The sequence below is a fragment of the Phacochoerus africanus genome, chromosome 2, assembly GCF_016906955.1.
Source record: "Phacochoerus africanus isolate WHEZ1 chromosome 2, ROS_Pafr_v1, whole genome shotgun sequence".
Taxonomy (NCBI): Eukaryota; Metazoa; Chordata; class Mammalia; order Artiodactyla; family Suidae; genus Phacochoerus; species Phacochoerus africanus.
In genome coordinates, this window is record NC_062545.1 from 110,715,064 (window position 1) to 110,732,097 (window position 17,034).

Genomic DNA, 17,034 nt, shown 5'->3' on the forward strand with positions numbered 1-17,034 from the left:
GATTAGCTTGTGTAAAGGGCAAGAGGAGGGAGTTCCCATCGTGGCTCAGCAGTTAATGAACCTGACTGGTATCCATGAGGTTGCAGGTTCGATCCCTGGCCTCACTCAGTGGGTTAAGGATCGGACGTTGCCCTGAGTTGTGGTGTAGGTTGAAGATGCAGCTCAGATCTGGCATTGCTGTGGCGTAGGCTGACGGCTACAGCTGCTATTTGACCCCTAGCCTGGGAACCTCCACATGCCACAGGCACGGCCCTAAAAAGACAAAAAACAAAACAAACAAACAAAAAACAAAAAAAGGAGCCTGGTATTAGCTGTGCAATTCAAAGGTTTTTATGAAGTCACAGGATCTAATCCTTACATTGCTGACACTTCCCCCCACGGCCCCAGGACAGACTGGAATCCTCCCAGTTATATATCAACCTTCCATCAAACTTACTACAATCATAATTATATAGTTATTTACGAGATACTTTGTTTTATGTTGACACACTCTCCGAAAGGAAGGACTATGCCTAACACAGTGCCTGGCACATAAAAGGTGAATGAATGAATGAATGAACAGGAGAGTTTCTATCCACCTCATCTCCTTCCAGCCATATATCAATTCTGTCAATGACCCAGGGGCCAAGATGACAATCTGCACTTTGGAAACAAGAATATTGGAGTTCAGAGAGGTGACACCACTCAAGGCCATTCGGTAAGTGGTGGGGCAGACACTTTGGTCCAGACCTCTTGACACACCCCTCTGGCCTTTGACTCATCAGCCTCACCCTAGTGTTGATCTAGACAGTGACATTTTAGAAAGGCTCTCTGCTCCCTGGAGCCTTCTGGGTGTGTCATCTAGTGCCAACCTTTGAGTGCTGAAGGTCCACTTTCTACCCTAATCCACTGAGTGATGGGGCTGTTTATCAGCTGACAAGAGCCCCATCTGCTTGCTGGCAAAGCCAGTGCACTATGCTCAATCACAGAGGCCTGAGGAAACCCCTGGCAGGGAGGGTTTCCAGAGTTGGGGGTCTCAAGCTGGTTAGATTTGTGCTGTTTCTTGGGTGGTAGGTAGGAGGCAGAGGCTTGATATTCGGCTTTGATATTTTAGAAGTCTGGTGATTCTATTCACTTTGGTTTGTGTTCCCCCTCTCTAATACCCTAAAATTAAAAAAAAAAATTTCACTCTTATAAGTCAATTATACTTCAAACAAGTAAACAAACTCACAGAAAAAGAGATCAGATTTCTGGTTACCAGAGGTGGGGATTGGGGGATTGGATGAAGGCAGTCAAAAGGTACAAATTGCAGTCATAAGAGAAATAAATACCAAGGATGTAGTACAACATGAATAACAGAATGAACACTGCTGTATATTATGTGGGAACATGGCAAGAGTAACTCTGGAGTTCTCATCACAAGGAAAACCATTTTTTTCTTTTCTTTTGTATATCAGATGATGGGTGTTCACTAAATTACACATATTGCGAAAATCATTTCACAATATGTGTAATTCAAATCACTATGCAGTACATCTTAAACCTATACAGTGCTATATGTCAATTACATGCAATCAAACGAGAAGAAAAAAATTCTCTTAAAGTGCTTAGAACACTTGGGTCTCCATTTATGTTCTCAATTCTCTTTTAATTGCTCTCTGTTCCTTACTAATTAACCAGGTTTTTGATCTAGTTACTCAACGACCATCCTTGATCCCCTCCTTTCTGTCCATTAAACCCAGTTCACAATCTTGCCTTTCTCTTCTATTAAACCTATCCCCCTTTTAAACTTTTCCATCCCTGGGGATCTCTGGGGAACACTTAGAGGTGCATGTTCAAGACTTACTGTTTAGCTAGACATAATGGGAAAACACGTGGAGTCGGAGTAACAAAATGCTTGTGCCCGGCCCAGTTTCCCTTGAACTAAGCTGTGAGATGTGGAGTGAGTGACTTCGCTTCTATGGTGTGCCTCTCCGAACCTACAGTGGCTCCTCCCCATCCTCTTGGGTTCCTCTAGTACAGTTCATCTTCTGAAGACCTTGATGACACATCAGACACATGGATGTCTTAAGAACTACAGTGCAACAATCACTTGCTCACCTCCCTGGAGGTATGGCATTTGATTAGAAGCTGCAGGCAGAAAAGGTCATCCTTAAGTCTACCATGGTCTCAAAGGGCTTGTAACAAGATCATCTTTGTAACTACTTCCTTAAAAAGATTTCAAAGCCCTTTATTATCTCAACAAAAGCTGAGCAGATAGGGACAGGACAGTAGCGCTCCTTGAAATGTGGGTGGCACGTGCTTCCTGGAGGCTTTCAAGCAGATCTATCCCTCCAAAACTACCACAGACAAAGTGGCTTCACTGGTCACTGAGGCCAGCCTGAGAGGCCACTTAAGGATCAGCACAGACCTGAGAGAGGTGAGGCTGGTCAGGTCGCCATGGCCAAGAGGAGAGAGCAAGATGGTCCAGGTCACCAAACCAGGGTTCATGTACCAGGGCTGGGGTTGGGCAGCCTTTAGCAGACCATGTGATCTGCAGGCAGCAGGGAGCCGAGAGAACAGGCAGGGTCACAGAGCAGGAAGGAGACAGAGCCCACAAGGGGAGCAGGGCAGACAGGTTCTGAAGGCCCAAGGAAGCCAGAAGCACGGTAGTGGGAAGAGCAGGCAGCAGTAACAGCAGCAGGATGATTTAGTGAGTGCTAGGGGCAGCAGTGTGATAAGACCTTTGACGTAACAACTGAACATGGACTAAATACAGAGGGGATTAGAAACACTGGTATAGGGTGTAAATACATCTTTACATCCAGTCACATAAGAAATACAAAATACAGATGTGTGAGGAAACTGGGCAGAAATGAGCAACAGGTGATGCTAATATTCCCTGGAAACAGAATTCAGACTCTGATCTAAACCAAGATGCAAAATGCCTGGTACAGGGCCTTAACACCAACTAAGGTGCTCAATATTCAATGTAAGTCCTTTTCGTCCACTGCTACCCCAGAGAAGCGCCCTACCCCAGCTTCCTAGAGAACGAATTGATAGTACGAACTAGTATGAGCCTTGTCGACTTATCTCTTATGAGAGGAAAGTCTAACCGCTTAGTAAAGTTGTTCTAGTTATTTATTCTATTTATCTATATTTCTATTTCACTGTGATATTTACCCATTCATTTCTTTGCGTTAAATTTCGGGGGTAAGATCTTAGAAGGACGCGCTGTAGAGTCCGCAGACATTCTGAATTTGAATGCAGCCCCCTCCCCCGCGCAGCTGCCTCGTCCAGTCCCCTAAGATGTGCCCAGTCCAGGTAGACACACGACTGGGACCCAGAAAGAGGCTCTTGTCCGGATGGCCTTGTACCTAGGGGGCTTCTCAGGAAGGGCAGTGAAAGACCAAGGCCGTGGCGTCCCTACACGCACCCTCCCGGATGGGGCTGAGGCAGGCGGATCTCTCCCACTCCTGCCCGCGGCTTCCACCAAGAACTGGGTTCCCAGGTCAGCCCCGGCCGGAGGAGCGCGGTGCCGCTGCCCGGTGCGGGAGCCGCTGAAGTCAGGGTTACAACTCACCTTGGAACTGGGGCACCAGACCTCCTGTAGGCAGGGCGTTCTCCCCCCTACCGGATGACATCATGTGTTTGGGGCTGGGTCGCTCCATAAAAGCAGCCGGCGGGGAGCCAGGAGCCCAAAGAACAGACGTGCTCTGCAGGGCGCCCGGGACGCGCGCACGAGCTTCCCGTGCGAGCCCCGCCGACCCCAGAGCCCGAGACCGAGAGTGAGGAGCCCAGCCGCCAGTAGCCCGCGTCTGGCCCCGAGAAGCCGCCTGAAGATGCCCCACCGCAACCTACACGCGGCTGCCGTCCTCCTGCTCCTGGTCTTAAAGGAACAGCTTTCCAGCCCAGCCCCACTCAACGGTAAAGTTCCTGCCTCTTTTTTTGCTAACAATCCCGAGCGCCCAGTCACACCTGAAAAGATTTCCCACAGGGCTTTTTAATAATAAAGTAAAACTATTTGCGGGGAGCCGGGAAGGACCTGCATGGTCTCAAATAGCACGTTTTTTACAAGGGATGCTTCGTTTTCCTTTGGAATGGAGGATCAACTCTGGTTTGGGGGGCGCGGGGTGGGAGGGGGGCACGTTGTCTTCGCATTAAAATATGTTCCTGTGTTCTCGGAGCACACCCCCCCCCCCGGCCCCCGCAGCTCTGGAGAGGTGGCTTTGGGAATTTGCTAAGTGGGGAGGAGAAGGAGAACCAGGATTTAAAGTATTGTGCCCCCGCGCTGATCCACGTGCAGATGGTGAAGTGACTGGGGGATTCTGAGCCGCTTCTTTACCAGGGTGGGTTTGCCCAGAGGTGGGTGCTATTCTTTGGAGAAGAGACTCTTTACCATTAAGTTTTACCTCCAAGTCAAAGGGGTGATGCATCCTATCCGTAATCATTGTTTTCTTCCAGAAAGGCTCTACTATTCTGAAGGTCCACGTGTGTGTACGTGCAGTCAGGCGAGCATACACGCCTTATTTCTGAGTGTAATTAGGGCTTTTAATCCTGAAGGGCTGGAGGCTGGTGGTGCCCAGCCAGTAGCAGGAGGGGGTGGAGGGGCCTCAGGTCTGGATGGTGAGTTGCAGGTGAGGAGCCAAGGTCAAGGCTTTCCCCCGCCTCTCCACAGTTGGGTGAGTGCTTTTCTGGGGGAGTAGATGGTGACTTGTGGAAACTTAGAGTGATGGATGGTGGCTCCTGACCTTGACAGAGTTTGCCCCAAGTTGTAAGGACATTTGTAGGTGTGACCATTCCTGGACTCAGGCTAGGTTGAAACATTTATAAAAGGGCCCCAAATGACTAGTTTGGCTGAAAATTCATCCTCCCAGGCTGGGACCTCTCCCCTCAGCCCTCTCCTCTTGGAGGATATGGTGCCCAGGGGGTAGGGGGTGGGGAGGAGGGGGTAGGGGGTGAGGGGCTAGGGGCAGGCTGCAGGGGGAGCCCGGCTGTGTAGGCAGCTTTGCTGTCCCTCTTAATTCACTTGGAGCCCACCCACCTGGCATGATATGTTTGGTAGTATCTCCCTCCTCTAGCTGGGAGAAATAGACAGTAGGTGGGAGAAAGGAGTTACAGAAAAGTGGAAATTAATTTTTGAAACTGCGAACTTTAGCATGTATTCCCTTTTCACTAGAAACCTCCCTTTTAGCTCCAAGAGGAGATGGGGGGGCGGTGAGCAGAAAATCCCCTCTGCTTCCATTGCTCCTCCCCCCTTGCCCTTCTCTTGGGCTTTGGGAACTTTGTAATTTATTTATTTATTTATTTTTTGTCTTTGTTGTTGTTGTTGTTGTTGCTATTTCTTGGGCTGCTCCCACGGCATATGGAGGTTCCCAGGCTAGGGGTCTAATCGGAGCTGCAGCCACTGGCCTACGCCAGAGCCACAGCAACGCGGGATCCGAGCCGCGTCTGCAACCTACACCCCAGCTCATGGCAACGCCGGATCGTTAACCCACTGAGCAAGGGCAGGGACCGAACCCGCCACCTCATGGTTCCTAGTCGGATTCGTTAACCACTGCGCCACGACGGGAACTCCGAACTTTGTAATTTAAAAAAAAAAACAAAAACAACACTGCTTTCATCCCCCACTGAGTAGCCAGCCTGCTTACTCCTTGATTCTAAGAACACAGCTTTTATTCTGTTACTCCTCAGGCAGTTTTCTTGAATTTTTAATTGCCTCAGGTTACAAGGTCAAAAGCAAAAATCACTGAGGTGTAGAGTATCAGCAGTAACCCCAGGTTCAGGGTGGGGGTGGGGTTAAGCTGGGCCCTGGAGTGAGCATGTGGTCTGCCCTTTGCCTGGAGCACTTAAACATCCAGCTGTTGGCACTGGTGAACTTCAGGGTTAGGGAGGAAGGGAGCATAGTAGGGTGAAGTCAAAACATCTTCCAGAAACAACCTTGGAATTCTTAGTTGCTGTAGGGCAACATTTCAATGAATTCTGCGGCACCTGCTTTACCTAAACCTGATGTAGAGAGCTGGGCAGTCTTGGGCTGCCCGGATGAATGTTGGTTACTCTGAGAAGATTCTAACACCCAGGAAAGGAAGCAGGCAGGACCCTGAACCCCTGACCTGGATCTTTGGAAATAGCATTTCCTCTGCAAGCACCCAGGACACTCTCCCTCACTAGTATAAGCTGGGTCTGCAGGTTCTAACAGGCATCCAGCTGAGCCTCCCAGGTTTCCAGATGAACAGATGACCTTCTTGGAAAGGAGCATTGTCCTCAGGAAGCTACTGAGGTGTAACCGCAGGGACCTTGGTCTGGCCTGTCTGTGGGGTCAGTTTAACTCTGTGAAGACCCTTGCCCCTAAAGCTAGAGGTAGGAAACCAGGAGGGGCCGTTTCCAAGTAAAGAAAACACCCACGTACACACACACAATCCCTTTATTTTTATTTTATTTTATTTTTTTACACACTCCCTTTATAAAGTCTTCCTGACTTCACTTCTCAGCGGACGATGAACCAGGCTGGGCCCTGACCTTCATCTAGTGAAACCCCCTGACTCAGACCACCCTCCCCTTCATTTTTCGGTGCCTCTCATCCCCAGACTCCAGCTTCTGAGCGCCTCCAAGACACTGCCATTTATATTGAAAGCGCCGTGTCTTGAGGGCCAAGCAGGCTCACTCAGAGAAAGGTAGGACAGGAAAGATGGCTCAGATGCTGCTGCTTTTTAAGAACAAGTCTCCACTGGAGTTCCCATTGTGGCTTAGTGGTTAAGGAATCTGCCTAGTAACCATGAGGTTGTGGGTTCGATCCCTGGCCTCGCTCGGCAGGTTAAGGATCTGGCGTTGCCGTGAGCTGTGGTATAGGTCGCAGACGTGGCTCAGATCCTGAGTTGCTGTGGCTGTGGTGTAGGCCGGCAGCTACAGCTCCGATTCAACCCCTAGCCTGGGAACCCCCATATGCCACGAGTGCAGACCTGAAAAGCAAAAACAAAAACAAATACAAAAAAACAAGTCCCCAGTTCTGTGTCCCCATCTGAGCTCTACAGTCCCAGATGTCCCCTCTATCACACACATCCCTGTGCTTTCCAGAGTGTTGTGCTGTTGCCTCATCTGAGAATGAGAGCTTCAACAATAGGGGAAACCTCAGTGAACTTTGGGGAAAATTGCAGAAGATGTAGGCTTTTAGGGCTAAGATTTGATTTTGGTGCAGGTGCAATTAAAATTTCTGGCCAAGGCAGGACTGCTCAGAGGTAGCAAATGTGTTTCCTGGTGCCCTCCAGGATCGCCAAGTGGCCTGTGTCTCTCCAGGAAAGTAATGGATAAACTTCCCTGTTATTTGTGAAATTTTACGTTCTGGGTCTCCAAGCGTTCTGCCGGGCTAAGCGGCAATAATCTGGCTTCCTCTGCCTCTGAAATCTGTAGTTGTGTGTTCATAGAAACCTTCAAAAAAAACCGCTGAAGGAAATGTTCAGAAAAAGGTTTGAAGTCTTCCGTAGTTTAGTTCCAAAGCCATGCCTTTTCATCCCTTTTCACTATTGTTTCAGCAAAAGGCTGGCAGTAAACTTAGGAGTCACATACAGGTTTGGTTTCCCCGTGGCTCTGAATGTCTTCATCCAATTGCTAATTCAGAGGAGGTTCATTTGGGGACTATTCATCCCTTATCCATAGCAGGTTTCAGGGCGTCTGTGGCGTCCTGGGTACCATCACCCTCAGCATTGTTGCCGCAAACATTTTGTGTTAGTTATGCTATGCGTTTTGCATAACTAATTGGCCCATAAGGCAATTCTGCTGTAGAAAATAATGAAAAGTAAAAGAGGGACATCAAAAAGGACATAATGAAACATAAGAAATAAAATTTCAAAGGCTTTATTGCAAAATACAAAATATTTGAATACATTTAAAATATGTGTAGATCATGGCAATACTGTACAATTGACTGATTTATTTTGTGGGTTGTACTGAAGCATTTGTCTTCCACGTCTTTCATTTATAGTATTTTATACACTTTTTTTTGGTTTGGTGATTCATCTTTGTCCCGCATCACATTTTTTCTTGCTTGCTAATAATTTCTTCCTTCTTTAAAAGAGGTACCAGGAGTTTCTGTTGTGGCACAGCGGAAAACAAATCCAACTAGGAACCATGAGGTTTTGGGTTCAATCCCTGGCCTTGCTCAGTGGGTCAAGGTTCTGGCGTTGCTGTGGCTGTGGCATAGGCCGGCAGCTGTAGCTCCGCTTAGACCCCTAGCCCGGGAACTTCCATGTGCCACAAGTGCGGCCCTAAAAAGACAAAAGACAAAAGACAAAAAAAAAAGAAGGAGGTATTAGTTTCCAAATACTAATATGCATGTTTGCACCTGAGCTCTCTATTGAGCTGTGAGAGCCTCTATATTGTGGTCTATTCTTGGCATCTTGACGTATGTCCGTTGATAGATGTACCAAAGTCCTGTGGGCAGTGTTGCCTCAACTCTGTATCTTCAAGGCCCTCGGCCTCTTTCTCCTCCAAAGTAGTGTGTTTCAAAATAAGAAAGCAAATTTTAGGGCAAATCATCATCATCGGTCAGCTGAATAAAGCCATCAATAATGAAACTACTGGAAGAAATGCTCACTCATTTCAACCTGTGGAAACCCAACTATCAAACCCCCAGCTGTCGACCAGTTTTTTATTTTTTGGTCTTTCACAGCAAAATTGCCTTATGGCCAATTAATTAGGCAGCAAAAATGCTTGTGGCAAATATGTTTATGGTAAAGAAGCTTACGGTAAAACAAACAAACAAACAAAAAACAGGAGTTCCCTTAGGGACTCAGCTGGTTAAGAACCTAATTAGTATCCATGAGGATTCAGGTTCGATCCCTGGCCTTGCTCAGTGGGTTAAGGATCTGGCGTTGCTGGGAGCTGCAGCATAAGTCACAGACACAATTGGGATTCTGGCATTACTATGGCTGTGGCATAGGCTGGCAGCTGCAGCTCCAATTAGACCCCTAGCCTGGAACTTCCACATGCCGCAAATGCAGCCAGCCCTAAAAACAAAAACAAACTCGGCACAGTTCTATGGACCTCCTGACATTAACCATACATACAATAGAGGGGCTAAGCCTATGGGCATGTTTATGGGGGAATGGTCCATAGTACTTATCAGATACTCTAAGGAGTCTAGACTCCCCTCTCTATCCCAAAAGTTGAGAAGGAGATGCCAGGATTCTCTAAGCTCATGGGAAGTGGTGGGAAATATGGAGACTCTTCTTAGCAGGCACTAATCTTCCACTTCCCTTCGTGGACTTTCATCTCTTCATCGCTAAAGATGGGTGATGGGCTGTAGTGAAAAAGCCCTCCATCCTTCTCTCTCAGAGTGGGATGTCAACAAATCATGCCTAAACCAAAACAAATCATGAAGACACAGTACAGGCATGTCTTATAAAGCCAAAAGGGTCATTTCCAAAGAATTCACAGTGGTTTGCCATCAGCAGCAGGAAAGAGGCTAGGGGATGTCAGGGGACAAATATTTTTGTAAAGAGCCTTGTAGAACCACCTGACTCTTTAAATCATGCGTAATTTGAAAAAATTACCAATTGAATTTGGAAAGTTAAAAATGAGGCCAAGAATTGGAACAGAAAAACAACAACAACAACAAAAAAAATGGGCAATTAATCCAGCTTAATCAACAGCTTTAAAAGAAAAAAAAAAAGCTTAAAAAGAAAAAAACAAGCAAAATCCTCTCAGTGTTTCAAAACCCACCATCGGCTTGAGTAGGAAGTGCCCAGGTGTGATAAATGACCACCACGTGGCTGGTCAGGTAGGTTTTACTGCAAATCAATTTCCAAGAGAGAAAGGAGATGGGCGTCCTTTTCTCTGGCAGCTGGATCCTGGTGCCCCAAGCATCCTGGAGGCTCTGGGAGAAGCTGGGAGACAGGGACCTAGGTGTTGAACAGCCAGCTCACAGTTGCTCTGAGAAACAGTTGTTCTGACACAGACTCTGAAAAAGTTTTTTATTTAAAAATTGTTTTCATCCAGTTTTGAGATAGAATTGACATACAGCACTGTGTAAGTGTAAGGCACGCAGCATTACGATTTGACTTATGTACATCATAAAATGATCGTCACAATAAGCTTAGTGAACATCCATCATCTCATATGGATGTAAAATTACATAGAAAAGAATCTTTCCCTTGTGATGAGAGCTCCTAGGATTTACTCGGAACAATTTTCATATGTAATGCACAGTAGTGTTCATTATATTTATTATCGTGAACATCACATCCCTAGTACTTATTTAGCTTGTAATTGGGGGTTAGGACATTTTCATCACCTTCATCCAATGCCCCCTTCCCTCACCCCTGCTTCTTCTCATAACCGCAAATATGATCTCTTTTTCTAGGAGTTTGTTTTTGAAGTATAATTGACCTACAACACTATGGCAGTTCCTGTTATACAACATAGAGATTTTTTTCTATACATTTAAAATAAGGGAGTTCCTGTCATGGTGCAGCGGAAACGAATCCAACTAACATCCATGAGGATGCGGGTTCGATCCCTGGCCTTGCTCAGTGGGTTTAAGGATCCAGCGTTGCCGTGGTGTATGTAGGTCATGGACGCAGCTCAGATCTGGCGTTGCTGTGGCCGTGGTGTAGGCCGGCAGCTACAGCTCCAATTCGACCCTTAGCCTGGGAACCTCCATATGCCATGGGTGTGGCCCTAAAAAGCAAAAAAATAAAAAAAGTCACCATCCAAAGATATTAGTTATTGACTATATTCTCCACACTGTACATTTCATATTGGTGACTCATTTATTTTGCAACTGGAAATTTGTACCTTAATCTCCCTCACCTATTCTTCCCCCATGTACCTCTCCTTTGGCAACCACCTGTTTGCTCTCTGGATCTATAATTTGTTTCTGTTTGTTATGTTTGTTCATTTGTTTTTTTGGTTTTTTTAGATTTCACATGTAAGTTAAACCATACATTAGTTGTCTTTCTCTGTATGACTTATTTCACTAAGCATAATACCCTCTAGGTCCATCCATGTTGTTGCAAATAAGAATATTTCATTCTTTTTATGGCTGAGTAGTATTTTACTACATATATATCTTCTTTATCCATTCATCTATTGATGGGCACCTGGGTTGCTTCCATGTCTTGGCTGTTGTAAATAATGCTGCAGTGAACACAGGGGTGCAGAGATCTTTCCTAATCAATGTTTTTGTTTTCTCTGGACAAATTCCTGGGAGTGGAATTGCTGGATCATATGGTAGTTCTGTTTTTAGTTTTTTGGAGAAACCCACATACCATTTTCCGTAGTGGCCACACCAGTTTACAATCCCAGTAGTGCACGAGGATTCCCTTTGCTCCACACTGGAAAAGGTTGAAGTTTGGGGCGTCTACCTCCTTTTCAATCTCACCCATTTAAAAATAAAATCTGTCAGGTTTTTGTCAACTTGTTCAAGCTCAGCTATACTTACTTGCTTTGTTTTGTTCTTTGCAGGATCCAAGTGGACCTATTTGGGTGAGTAGAGATCTTACATGCTTTTTTGAGGAGATGGCTGTAATTAATGAGAATGCCAGAAACTTCTTGATCTGTGGAGATTATTGGGGGGTGGGGGTTGGGGGTTGAGAGAGCAGTTGTGGTATTGTTAAAAGAGATCACAAAGTCCCCTCTAAAGACTTACTCCATGCAGGCAGCAGACAGCTCTTTCTCTGGACAGCTGGGCCTGCTTCGTGTATTTAAACTTTAAGTTGTACTGTTAAGGCTTCCAGACCTCTGCACACTGCCAGGTGACGATGCCCAGGTTAGCTTTAGACTGCAAGAGCCCTAGGCAGGAGAGTGCCCTTTTCCTCTGTAGGACATTTATCCTATAATAAAGAATAAAGAGATCCTTTCTGAAAGCCAGGCTCAGGTCCCGGAACTTAAGCTGCCATTGTGTCTAGAATTAACTTCTTGTTGCCATATTTGTGAGCAAGCAAAGGACCAAGTGGTGATGTCAGTTTGGAGTATAAGAGGGATGCTTGCTTTTTTTTTTTTTTTTTGGTGGAGGGGGGAATTTATTTATGTTAAAATTTTTTTATTAAAGTATACTCGATTTACAATGTGTCAATTTCTGCTATACAGCAAAGTGACCCAAATGCATATATATATATATATACACACACATATATATATATATATATATACACACACATATATATATATATATATACACATTCTTTTTCTCATATTATCTTCCACCATGTTCTATTATGAGAGATTGGATACAGTTCCCTATGCAGTACAGTAGGGATGCTTGTCTTAAATTGAGAGACAGGGACATCAAATGTGCAAAAGGGTTTCAAGATGAAGCAGCTTGAAATTGGCTCAGCTGAATGGGAAATTTGGTCATCAGCTGGAGTCAGGATAGGGGCCAAGCACCAGGGTCTGCTGGCAAGTGCAGGAATATTAATAATGTCTTGTTTGAAACTAAAGTGACAGGGGTGTGGAAGAGAGATTGTTATGGTGAGCCTGATGTGGAGCTGGAGGGCTAGGAACAGGCAGAACGGTTGATTCCTATAGAGGAAGCAGAATTCAGAGAAGGCTGATTTCGATTTGCTAGTTAGCCTTTGGATGTTTCTTAGCCCAAGAGGCACAGAAAAATCCCTGAGCTAATCACCCAGCCACCTTCAGGCCAAGGTCTCCTTGGCTCTAGCACTGCATGTCTCCATCGGTACTAATATCCCTTAAGTACTTATTATGTGCAAGGCACATGGCTAAGTGGGTGGGAAATTAGAAGCGTAGGCTGTGGTCTGTAGCTGGGAATTACCTAAAGCTCACAATTCAAAGCAGAATAGAGTAGGCAGTAATAACAGATAGCAAATAAACACGTCAGTGCTCTGAAGGTTCAGAGGAGGATTAGAGTGCTAGGGCTGGATGGCTAAGGAAGCCTTCCTGGAAGAGGAGGGCTTTCCCTGGACCTTGGAGGATGGGGAGGATTCAGCATGGTGGGAAGGAAGTGCTATTGGCAAAGCTGATGGTGGTATCACATGAGAGGAGGCAAGAAAGAGCAAGATGGCACTGGAGGGAAGACATTTAGAGAAATTGTTATGGGGGGACTCTAAGGTCAGGAAGGTAGGTTGGGTCAAACAGGGGCAGCAGGCAAGGGGAGGCCAGGCTCTTCCCACTTTGTCCCATGGATGGAGGGACAGGGCAGGGAGCAATTTGTGTTTTAAGGAGAGGGGGTGGTAGGGGTGGAAGAGGAAGGATGGGAGGGAGGCAGGAAGGTGTTTGGCCTTTGTAGAAACCCCACTCTATGTCCCGATGTCCAGTTTACAGTAATGGCAGTAAGAGGGAAAGGAAGGCAGAGCAAGAGCCCCGCCAAGGGAGGAACTGGCAGAGTCTGGGCGTCAGGGCCCCTTGGCAGGTTCAGTGTATGGGAGGTGACAGGAGCGATGATACAGGCATGGAGAGAAGGCAGGACTCAGGCTCTGGGCCTTATTCCATAGAGTCTGGAGGAAGCTGTATGAGCCCCTGGGGGGGTCTCACCTGCTCCCCATCTGTGACCGGGGGAAGGGGCTGTCCAAATCAGAGCTCCTCAGACTATGGCTTGGGGTCACCTGCATAAGAATCACCTCGGATGGGAGTTCCTGTCGTGGTTCAGTGGTTAACGAATCCGACTAGGAACCATGAGGTTGCGGGTTTGATCCCTGGCCTTGCTCAGTGGGTTAATGATGCCGTGAGCTGTGGTATGGGTCGCTGTGGCTGTGGGGTAGGCCGGCAGCTACAGCTCCGTTTAGACCCCTAGCCTGGGAACTCCATATGCCACAGGAGCGGCCCTAGAAAAGGCAAAAAGACATAAAAAAAAAAAAAAAGAATCACCTGGGATGCTTTCCAGATATGCAGATTTCTGGGCCTCAGCCTGGATCTGGGGGAGAGGGGGAACCTGAAAAACTTGTCTATTTCAGGTGATTCTTGTGGTTCCCAAGAATTTCTAACCTGAATCAGAGGTAACTTGTCCCACCTCTTCTACTGGCTTCCCAGGGAGAGGGGACACACAAGTCACGTCTCTCCAGAGCTCTCTGCCTCTGTCAGACAGGCTCCCTAGGTGCAGCCACAAGGTTATGGAGAACAGAAGACACTGAGTGAACAAGATGTGGGAGGAAAATCTTATTGCCACTTAGGGCATGACATGGTACTCCCTGAGGGAGGGCTCCTCCGTCCAGCCATATCAACCAATCCAGAAGTGTTTCCTCCTGACCACTAGCATTGGCCAGCCCTCTGTCCTTGCTGCCTTGTGCGATGAGAGCAGCCCTTTGCTAAGGAAGCAGAGGACAGAGTCTAATGATACATGACATGCCCAGGAGTGAGCACAGAGGCAAATCTGCCTTTTTATTAGCAAAATGAGCACACCCACAGTGGAGTCAGCCCTCGGTCGGGGCCAGTGAAGGAGGCCGGATGGAGGATGGCTAAGGAGGCAACAGGTCCAGGCTGGCAGCTGGCACCAGTGCTCCGAGTGACACAGGTAAATAGAGAGCCTGGCAGAGGTGCTTGGGGGAAATGGTTTCCCAACAAAACAGGCTGCACTGAATGGGGCAAGTCCAACCCAAGGCCACATGCTGGCTTTCCCAGGGTGCAGACCTCAGCTACTTTGCACGTAGATGCTGCTGAGTCATAATGCTCCAGGGGCCTCCGGCTTCCAGGAACACATGGTAGGACTTCTAGAATCACATGGAAAGGGAACTTTAGCCCTATCCCCCTCCGTACTGAGTCACTGCGCTGGCCTCCTGGATGGCCCCCCTGCAGACAGGAGGACCATCTGACAGCCAGGATGGGGCCAACCCCTGTTCCTGAATGCTCCTCTTGCGGGACGGGAGCAGCAGCTGGATATGTGCTGGCGTGTGTTGGATCAGTGCCCTCCTCACTGAAAGCAGCCCCAATTCTATCCTGCTGAGCCACCAACTCTGAAATGGAAGGCAGCTGAAAGTCAGGCCGACATGTGAGATGAGGCTAAACTCCAGCCTGCTCAAGTGCATCTAGGCTGTTAGAAGGCAGGAGAGTGGGTGTTCTTGGGGGTGGAGGAAACTGATAGAAGGCACGAGGGGGAGACTGGTCACGTTCAGTTCCTTGATGGGGGTGCTGTGTTCGGTCTGTAAAAAATCCATCAAGCTCTTCACTTACGACACATGCACTTTTCCATATGTACATTACATTCAATAAAAGAGTTTAACAATTCCAGCTGGCTGGGAGAGTCATCCTTACCCCAGTAGATTTTTTAGCTGTCCCACAAGAAAAAAACCAAAACCAAAACCCCTCAATGTGTTCAAAACAACAGAGCAATCAGAAGGGATGCCTCTACTGAAACTTGTGACCCAAGAACATGTCATGTGAGCTGAGAATGGATGCAGGGCTGCATCCCTGAGGATGCCAGATGCTGCTCTGGTGCCCCAGTATGAGCCTCACTGTGAGCTGGTTCAGAAATAGGCAGACATCACTGTTAGCTATTTGGGAGAACTAAGACAAACCCTCGGGGGAGAAGGGATGTAAGGGGAACAGGAAGCCAAGCCCTGCTCCTGGCAGGTGAGCGAGTCCCACTTCTAAATCAGGGCTCCACAAGGCATCCACCAGATCAGCCCCTCCATCCTGGAGTGAGGACTCTGGAAGGATGGGGTCTTAGCTGGAGTCCTGGGCACTGGGCTTGTCGGCCCTCCTGCCCAGCTTCTCAGCCATGGCTGGACTCTCTGTGACCAGGTGTTGCCACCACATTCCTCCAGTGGCTCTCCTTTCTCCCAGACAATAGATACTCTGTCTGAACAAATTTCCTTTGGGAATTAAGAAGTGATCTTCCTTCCACCTGGGCAAACCTCATTGGTTCACCAGGATCCCACCTCCACCCCGCCTTCTGTCCTCAATCTGCTGGAATATTGAGTTGCTATAAACCAACAATCCCTGGGGTTCATGATCTAAGCTAGAACTAGACATGGAACCCATGGAAGGAAGATAGGAGGAAAAACTCTGCCTTCTATTCTTTAGTGGCAGATAAAGACACCGTGTGACTTTAATAAAGAATGGACTAGGTTAGAGCTAAAGGGAGCACTTAAAACAGCAGCTAGGTGCACATGCAATTGAAAGGCTGATTTAATTAAGGAAAGCTTTCATCTTTATCAAAGGTAGAAGCCTGGCCAACTCAAAATACCCCAGGGATTTCTCCCCTACTCCCACTGCCATCTGAGGATGAGTGACAAAAGGCACAGAGCACTCTCAGTAGGGAGAGAGAGAATAAGAAAGGCCAGAACATGTTTTTCATACCAGGGAACTGAATCCCTACCCCTGTGTCTTGAGGATTTCCCTTGAGGCTTAGTGATCCAACCCACTATGACTTATTAAATCTGTGCTACAGTTCCAGTTATTCGAATTGAAGTTGTGACATCCAGGGTCTCTCTGGATGTGGTGTGGTCCACCCACTCATAATTTTTTCTCTTCTATCCCGCGTTGCAGAATTGAGGTTTGTGTGTTCTGGAGGATATTAGCCTGTAGTTGGTACAATGCTTGCATTTGCATGTTGACAGCTGGGTGAAAAGACCGGGAAAGCTAGTACCAGATCCTTCAGACGTGAGTGGTGTCATGGGGGGAAGGGGCAGATGAGGCAGAAAACCAGGAGGAAGAGGTGGGAACTGTAAAAAGCTCAGCACCAGACCGACCTGGAAATATCAGCTAGACCACTTTCTGGACGAATGGCCTTAGAAAAGTAATTTAACCTCTCTGAACCTTGGTTTTCTTAGCTACAAAACGGGAGCAGTGATAGCATCTACCTCAGTGGTACCTGGATGAGCAGCACCAGCATCCCTTGGGGCTCAGGATGCATCCCAAACACTCAGAACTACAAGTGAAACGCAGGGGAGGAGGCAGGGGATGTGTGTGGGGAGAACCCAAACCTTCACCTTCTGTTCTTTAGCAGCAAGAAAAGCACCGTGTATGACTATGTTAGAAATGCAAATTCTTGGGCTCATTCCAGATTTACCTCCAAATCAAAAACTCTGGGGCCAGGCCCAGTGGCCTGTTTCCACATGCCCACCTCATGATCTGATTGATACCCACGTAAGTTTGGGAAGCTCTGCTCTGCCTCAGGGTCATAGT

At 47.3% G+C, this 17,034-nt stretch overlaps 2 protein-coding genes across 7 annotated transcripts in view; one reads left to right on the forward strand and one right to left on the reverse strand.

Moving 5' to 3' along the window:
* The window catches only part of APH1B (aph-1 homolog B, gamma-secretase subunit), a 214,118-nt gene that overhangs the window by 94,442 nt on the left and 102,642 nt on the right, over window positions 1-17,034 (reverse strand). The gene's annotated exons all lie outside the window — the stretch shown is intronic.
* The window catches only part of CA12 (carbonic anhydrase 12), a 59,368-nt gene continuing 45,795 nt past the window's right edge, over window positions 3,462-17,034 (forward strand). For both annotated transcript variants that reach the window (XM_047766034.1, XM_047766045.1), the window contains exons 1-2: window positions 3,462-3,885; window positions 11,419-11,439. In XM_047766034.1, the coding sequence (XP_047621990.1) occupies window positions 3,801-3,885; window positions 11,419-11,439 (106 nt within the window). In that variant the 5' untranslated portion in view covers window positions 3,462-3,800. The remainder of the gene's footprint in view (window positions 3,886-11,418; window positions 11,440-17,034) is intronic.